Source organism: Pristiophorus japonicus, chromosome 12 (genome assembly GCF_044704955.1).
Source record: "Pristiophorus japonicus isolate sPriJap1 chromosome 12, sPriJap1.hap1, whole genome shotgun sequence".
Lineage (NCBI taxonomy): Eukaryota > Metazoa > Chordata > Chondrichthyes > Pristiophoridae > Pristiophorus > Pristiophorus japonicus.
This window is the reverse complement of record NC_091988.1, coordinates 127,800,314-127,807,530: the sequence shown is the minus strand read 5'-3', so window position 1 is coordinate 127,807,530 and position 7,217 is coordinate 127,800,314. Positions and strand designations below refer to the sequence as shown.

The 7,217-nt window shown below is 48.5% G+C and overlaps 1 protein-coding gene across 1 annotated transcript; it reads left to right on the top strand.

Moving 5' to 3' along the window:
• Window positions 1-1,106: 1,106 nt before the first annotated feature.
• On the top strand, window positions 1,107-6,946 carry LOC139276862 (zona pellucida sperm-binding protein 3-like). The gene is made up of 8 exons (XM_070894860.1): window positions 1,107-1,254; window positions 2,268-2,379; window positions 2,459-2,562; window positions 2,651-2,828; window positions 2,917-3,043; window positions 3,124-3,212; window positions 3,297-3,405; window positions 6,824-6,946. The coding sequence occupies exons 1-8, from the start codon at window positions 1,107-1,109 to the stop codon at window positions 6,944-6,946; spliced, it is 990 nt and encodes a 329-aa protein (XP_070750961.1).
• The last annotated feature ends 271 nt before the right edge of the window (window positions 6,947-7,217 follow it).

Below are 7,217 nucleotides of genomic sequence, written 5' to 3'. Positions count from 1 at the left end.
CAGAGGAGGCGGGGTTCCCCGATGGAGTATACTCTACGCGGGAGTCCTCCCACTATTTATCGGGGACTTGGCCTGGAGGGTGGTGCATGGAGCAGTCCCGTGCAATAAATTTTTAAGCCGGTTCACGGGCTCCCAGGCCGCCTGCAATTTTTGCGGTCTGGAAGAGTCCGTGTTCCATGTTTTTATGCAATGTGTGAGGTTGCAGCCCCTGTTCCATTATTTAAAGGGGCTGTTCCTCAATTTCTGGTTGCACTTCAGTCCCACACTCCTGATCTTTGGGCAACCTGTGCGGAGGGGAGTGGGTAGGTCCGAAGGACTCCTCGTAGGACTGCTCCTGGGCACGGCCAAGGGGGCCATCAGCCGGTGCAGGCAGCGGGCGGTCGAGGGGGTCATTCAGCCTGACTGCCTGCCTCTCTTCCATGCTTACATCCGAGCCAGGGTGTACTTAGAGATGGAGCACGCGGTGTCCACCGGTACGCACGCGGCCTTTCGCGAGAGGTGGGCGCCGGAGGGACTGGAGTGCATCATCACCACCGGCAACCAAATTTTAATTTTATTTTATATTTTAAAGTTTAATTTGTTTTAATTGATGGGTTTTAGTGTCTCCCTCCCCTTTTATAGTGGCACTTGTGTATATTTATATATCTGTGGTTTTAGAGCCCCCTAAAAAAACTACAAACAATTCAAAAAATACCAAAAAAACAAAAAAGGGCCTGGAAATTTTTTTGGAGTGTACCCCAGATCAGGGGGCACTCGATTTAACTGTTTATTTTGTTTTCCAACAAAAGAGTTGTGTGTATAAAAAGTGCAGGTTGGTGGGTGTGGGGATAATTGGGTGGTTTGGGATCATGGGGGATTGTATAGTGAGGGCTTTGGTCCCAGTGCTGCTGTTAGTTGGTGCTGTTTGTCCCTCTGATATTTGGCGACAGTTTGGAGGCCAGAGGTTTCCATGGAGATGGGTAAAGGCCACCCCTGGGCCTCAGAGAGTCCCTCCTCCTGGGACTCCCTTTGGTTCCCGTCTCTGTGTGTCTGAGGGGCGCAGTGTGTCCCCACTGCACACTGTGATGGTGCAGTGTGGGGAGCACAACCTGCTGGTCAGGGTACACATGGATTTATTTGGGACCAGGCACCTGATTAAAGCTGATGACCTGACCCTGGGGACAGTCGGTTGTCGGCCAACTTGGATCGATTCTCTAAACCGCACCGTCCTCTTTGAGTATGGGCTCCATGAGTGTGGCAGCTCAGTGAAAGTAATGTGATTCCTCAACTCTTGCTCTAAGCTTGGTGTGTGGATCAGTCCCCACTCTTCACTCCAACTCTGGGTGAGAGGGCATTGATGTCGAGGGGACTCCTGTCTCCTGCTTTTAAACCTCAAACTTGCTTTGGAATTCTGTGTTGTGCTTTGCTTTAACTGGTCTTCCCTAGTCTCTCCTTCCTGGTGATCTCACCCCTATTGACCTTGAGCATTCACTTGGGTTTGTCCAAACTATTTATTTGGTATATCCTGTCTTGTGGATGCTCAGGTCACTGGGGAGTCAGTTTAATGTTTCAGTTGTTTCCATATTCAGCTTTATCTCCCACACTTCCTGTATTCTAATACCTGGGAGCCTGGATTAAATGAGACTTTAATCTGGTCTATTCATTGACCCAAATTATTGGCAATTTGTGGCTCCTTTCTAACTGAAAGATCTGCATTTCTATAGCGCCTTTCACAACCATCATATATCTCATAGTGCTTTACCGCCAGTGAAGTACTTTGTGAAGTGTAGTCACTATTGTGGGAAATGCAGCAGCCAATTTGTGCACAGCAAGCTCCCACTAACAGTTGTGTGATAATGACCAGATCATCTCTTTTAGTGATGTTGATTTGAAGGATCAATATTGGCGCAGGACATTGGGGAGAACTCCCCTGCTCTTTGTTGTAATAGTGCTGTGGGGTATTTTATGTCCACCTGAGAGCAGGTGGGTCTTCTGCTTAATGTCTCATATGAAAGCTGACACCTCAGACAGTGCAGTGCTCCCTCAGCACTGCACTGGGGTCAGCCTAGCTTTTTGTGCTCTAGTCTCTGCAATGGGACTTGAACCCACAACCTTCTCACTCCGAGGCGAGAGGGCTACCCACTGAGACACTCCACTTTTCTGTTGAATTGATTTTGCTCACCTGCTTGATCTCCCTCACCTGCATTAACTGCAGAGGCTGCACAATCTCCCTTCCAAACACCCGAGTACAATGTTCTTAATTTCTGAACCTGTTTTTTTTTTCTTGGCTGGAGATTTCCTGGTCTACACCACCCACCTGAACCATACCCCCAAGGCTCATGGATCTGTCATTGTGCGAATTAATGGAGCTGTCGTTCCCATTGAGTGCCGCTATTATAGGTAACCATTGAGTGAATGAAAACTCGATCTAACGCATGTTCTCTGACTCTATCCTAAAATGGCTCCCTTGTCTTTCCAGGAGGGGCAATGTGAGCAGTAACCCGATCAAGCCCACCTGGATCCCGTTCAGCTCCACCAAGTCTGGAGAAGGGCTTCTGTCATTATTTCTGCGCCTAATGGCTGGTATGTGTTGGGTGGATGGGGAGTGATTTCCTGTCACCCACTGGGAGTTGCAGCCACTGTCTCCAACCCTTGTCTTCTTGTCCTTCAGATGACTGGCTTACAGAGTGCACTTCGACTGTCTACTACCTGGGCGACCTCATTCACATTGAGGCCTCTGTTTCAATGACCAACCACATGCTCCTGAAGCTCTACATTGACCGCTGCGTCGCTACGTTGAGCCCAGACAAGGACTCCACCCCAAGTTACAGCATCATTGACTACAATGGGTAAGGAGCTCTCTGCTTTCTCCAGCTGGTCCTGTCTCAATGGCTTCACTTGATTCACCCCATGGTCCGTGTTTTAATCTTCCTTCAGTTGCCTCCTGGACAGTAAAGCTGAGGATTCCTTCTCAACCTTCGTGTTGCCAAGAGATGAGTGTGAGTTGGACAAGCTCCACTTTGACCTGGATGCCTTCCGCTTCTTTGGTGATGACCGTTCCTTGGTAAGAGGAAGCTGCCCATTGGGTTCTCCATGTTGGGAGGGGGTCACTGAATAACGGCTGGTGTTGAATGTGTCCCCCAGATTTTCCTCACCTGTCACCTGAACGTTGCTGCAGTGGATCGGAGAGATTCCATGAGCAAAGCTTGTACTTTCCAGAAGCTGCAGAATGTGTAAGTTCCTCCTCTCTCCCTCAGGGATGTGTTGTGTGGAGAAGTGATGCCCAACCTGATTGTTACACTGCTTGTCTTATTTAGCTGGGCCCCATTGGAAGGATCGAACAATGACGTCTGCGCCTGTTGTCAGTTGGGCGACTGCAGTGCCACGAGGGAGTTGGGCTTTCCTTCCAGAGGAATGAGGGACCTTGTACCTGAAGGTGGTAGGACATTGATCCTCTAGATGCTGGAGGTCCCCCTTTACCCTCTCTATCTGTAATGTTTGATATTACAGAGAGTGATGCTGAATTGTAGTGGGAGGGTGAGGCCTCACTTGGACCCCTGGTCATTCTGGACACTGATGTGACCGACCTGGCAACTGAGTCCCTTAATGAGGTTGGGCAACGGATGCAGGAGAGGTCTCCAGGGAGTGAGTGGGCCCACTGCTAGTTTCCATTTCCCCCTCACTATTTCCTTCAGTAACCATTGGTTTCTCATTGCTCTTTAAGTGTGGAGTCTGAGGTGGTCCTGATGGTGGCCCTGACTGACAGCTGTCTCTCTGATCTTTGCTGCTTTGATGGCCTTGTTCCTGTACAGGAAACACAAGGAAACACAATTCAACTAGTTGTCAAATGATAACAATAAAGCAGTTATTACATGTATCTTGTGCCTGGTTGCTCATTGGTCGCTCTGTCCATCTCCTGCCCACACATGTAGAATACGGAGCTGTTTACACTCAGCAACCCTCCCTCAGTTCCCTGAGTTGGTGTAACTAGTGTCATAATGGCTGGTAAACACGTATCCCTGGATGCATGGTGACTATGGTAACTGCCCAGCATTCATGGTGCAGGTCGAGTGCCAGGTGATTGGAGCTGGCCTGAAAGACCAATCACCAAACTTGCACCAATCCAAGTTATTCCAGTGGCTCCCTTTCACCAGGACTCCATTCCAGTTTGAGGTCAATTGACCATCCCTAATGGGGTTGACACATTATTTACTTGACTTCCCACCCAGTTTGAGCTCCAGCCCTGGTTTGACCACTCTTGTGTGCTGGGGCTTCAGGTAGGACTACTACTGTCTGTCTTCCATAACCATGTGTTCAAATGCCCTGCCCCTTGCTCTCGGTGATATAAATAGTTCCATTTCCTGTTGTCCATAAGTGAAGTTCCCCCAGCTGCTGTTTAAGCTGGAATTATTCCCATGTCCCGAGAGAACAGCAAGTCGTTATCTTCTGTCCCTGTCAATGCTCCGATGTGGGAGCGCTTGGTACTGGAGTAACCAAACCCTTTCCAGGGTGGGATCATTCCACTGGGTCTCGTATCTTGGATCTGGCTGTGTGGACTGGGACTCAAATGGGCTTGTAGCATTTCTGACCTGGGCACATTTTGCCCTTAACCATGTAGGTGTGGATTGTTGCTGCAGTTTCTTGCTTGTCTAATTCACCCGTCAGTGGAAATGGAGCAACTGGCTGCCAATGGGAGCTGGCACTATTCAGAGCCCTAATATACAGCTCAGTATTTGGCTGCATCTTCCCCTGGGTGAAGGGGAGGGCCTGAGCTTAGCTGGGAACCACATGGTTCCAGAGGTCGGGGTTTGATCCAATTGGAATCTCCCTCCCTGGATAGTGGCAGAGAAGGAGCTTCTAACAATCACTCCCCTATTCTTCCCCTGAGGGGGTGAGTGGACCGTCTCCCTCCTTAATGGAGCCTCCAGTGTCGCTGCCTGCTATTGGGGCTTCAGTGTCAGTGTCTCAGCCTGCAACAGTCGCAGAAGCTCAGGGATGGGTGCCCAAAGAAATTCAGTACAGACTGAGAATAGCCTTTAATATAATTCCTCCTGTACAAGGACTAGGGATTAGATTTGAACATGGGCTGTTCTAACTTGAGCAGCAGTGCACTGGGGAGGGGAACCTCAGTACAGGAACTGTAAGGGGAGCTTGGGATGTGGGTTCGAATCCACACTCCCCTGAGGTTCTGTACGTGCGATTTATGAGGATGGGTGAGTAGTGAGGCAGCAGACACAGTGGGTAAGAGTACAAAATGGCTAATGTTGTTTATTTAGAATAGTAAACACAAAGATAGAGGGCATAGGAAGAGGTCGTAAATAGCAGTAATGGCACAATCTCACTCAACAACACGAAAAATCTCGCAACAGGGAAGGGGAAGATAACAGGTTGAAACATTCCACCCACACACAACCACACCTCCAACTTCCACCCTTTTTACCAATTCCTATCCTAAATTGAGTCTGTGAGGGGGTTTGGGCTATACTCACAATCCTATCAACTCCGGGCTTCAGGGGGCACTTATTACAGCTCGGGGTCCATCTGGGGTGGGTTTTACGTTGTTGGTCGGTTCGGTTTTCCTCCTCGATGTTGCGTCGGTTTCTTCTATTTGCGTCTCGGTTGGCTCCTAAGCAAAAAGCTGCTGCAGTTAAGCACACCTTCCCCAGAGCGAGGGCCCTGTGTAAAGCTGACTCAACTCCCCTTTAACTCAACTCAACCACAACGAAAACTGACTCCCACCTTCTTAACTCAACTCTACAACTCAGTGCAAAAGCTGACTCCAACCTCCAACCTCCAACTTCCAACCCCCAACCTCCTTGTGTGTTTTTGCAGATTTTCTTATAGTCCATTCATCTTCGCGCCAAAACTGCATGCCATTGTCTTGGGTCTTCCTTGAATAAAATGGGGTTTGAATGGCAGTTCGATGTGTATCGATCTGTCTGGAATGGGAGATTAGCCACACCTCCTGTATCCTGTCGCTCGCTGATGGGGTCAATTGTTCACTATCTCGACAGAGGTGCCACTCTGTCTGGGCTGGCCAAAATGATTGCATCAGACCTGTGGGCCTTTGTTTAATTATTCAAACTGATACCCTTTGTGTTGCCTTGTGTATTACTGGGGCGATTTTGCCTGGACATGTTGCCTCTTCTGTGAGGGTTTTACACGAAAAGCTGAAAATATAAAGTTGCGTTGTATCCATTTTCCTGGAAGAACCGAATGTACACTCTTCCCCCTTACGGTAGCTGGCTCATCCCCCATCCGGTTCCGTGCCCCTGCAACACTGTCTGTTACTGTACAGATGGCCAGAGTCCCATCATCCTCCGCCGTTTACAGGCTGTTGGCTGCAGTTGGTCATTTTAAACATGGCATCTTCCCATTCTCCCTGCCACATGTCTCCGTGGCTGGTTTTGCAGAACCTTACAGTCCCCCATTAATACACTCTGTCTCAGGGTGTTTTCAAAACCTTTTCCCTCTGACAGAGCCAATCTTCCCCAAATCTTACCTAAACCCACGATAAAACCTTAACATACACCAATGGTATTCATACATTTGGAATCAATACAATACTGAAAATGTAAAAATGCTTCTCAACCAATACCCTTCACCAAAATCATAATAGTGCATAGTATCACACCTCAGGTCCCTGGGTGGTGGTAGTATTACAGATAGGGAGATATGGACCTTTACAAGGTACAGACTTTTCTTTACAGTGCAATACATTCGGCTCGTACAATCAGTCCCGTCATACTGCATAGACTTTGCTAGCCCTCCCTTTTTGTTTGGCCTTTGACTTGGCCTCCTGCATAGCTTTCTCAATTTTTAAACGACGGCCCTTTCTCCTAAGCTGGCAGCGGATCGCAAGCAAATCGGCTTCGGTCATCAGCTGTGCCACTACCAGGGCATGAGAGAGGATGCAGTCCCAGGCCAGCACCTCGACATCCAACCGCCAATCCCACCAGGGCCTTGAATTTAAGTCAGCTATCTAGGCTCCCAATTTTACTGTTTTTTTTGTTGTAGGGTGAAATAATGTTTCTGGGAGTTTTGTGCTGCTTTGAACAGATTTGTCATGTGCACTGGTAAAAATGGAATGTGGTATCCGAAATGTGCTACATAATTGTCCATGCTATTAATCATTGATGTCCCGATGTTGAAACCGGTAAAAACATCATTCCAGATCCCTCTTCTGTGTCTTTTTGGTTTGACGTTGTCTTTGGGTTGTAGACTGCACAGCAAAGTCT

Excerpts from the sequence above, each read along its gene's own strand:
- LOC139276862 (XM_070894860.1), top strand. The coding sequence starts at position 1,107 with ATGGATTTATTTGGGACCAGGCACCTGATTAAAGCTGATGACCTGACC. Across the intron at positions 1,255-2,267 it reads TGGCAGCTCAGTGAAAGTAA|CTGGAGATTTCCTGGTCTAC; the intron begins TGTGATTCCTCA and ends TTTTTTTCTTGG. Across the intron at positions 2,563-2,650 it reads ATTTCTGCGCCTAATGGCTG|ATGACTGGCTTACAGAGTGC; the intron begins GTATGTGTTGGG and ends CTTGTCCTTCAG.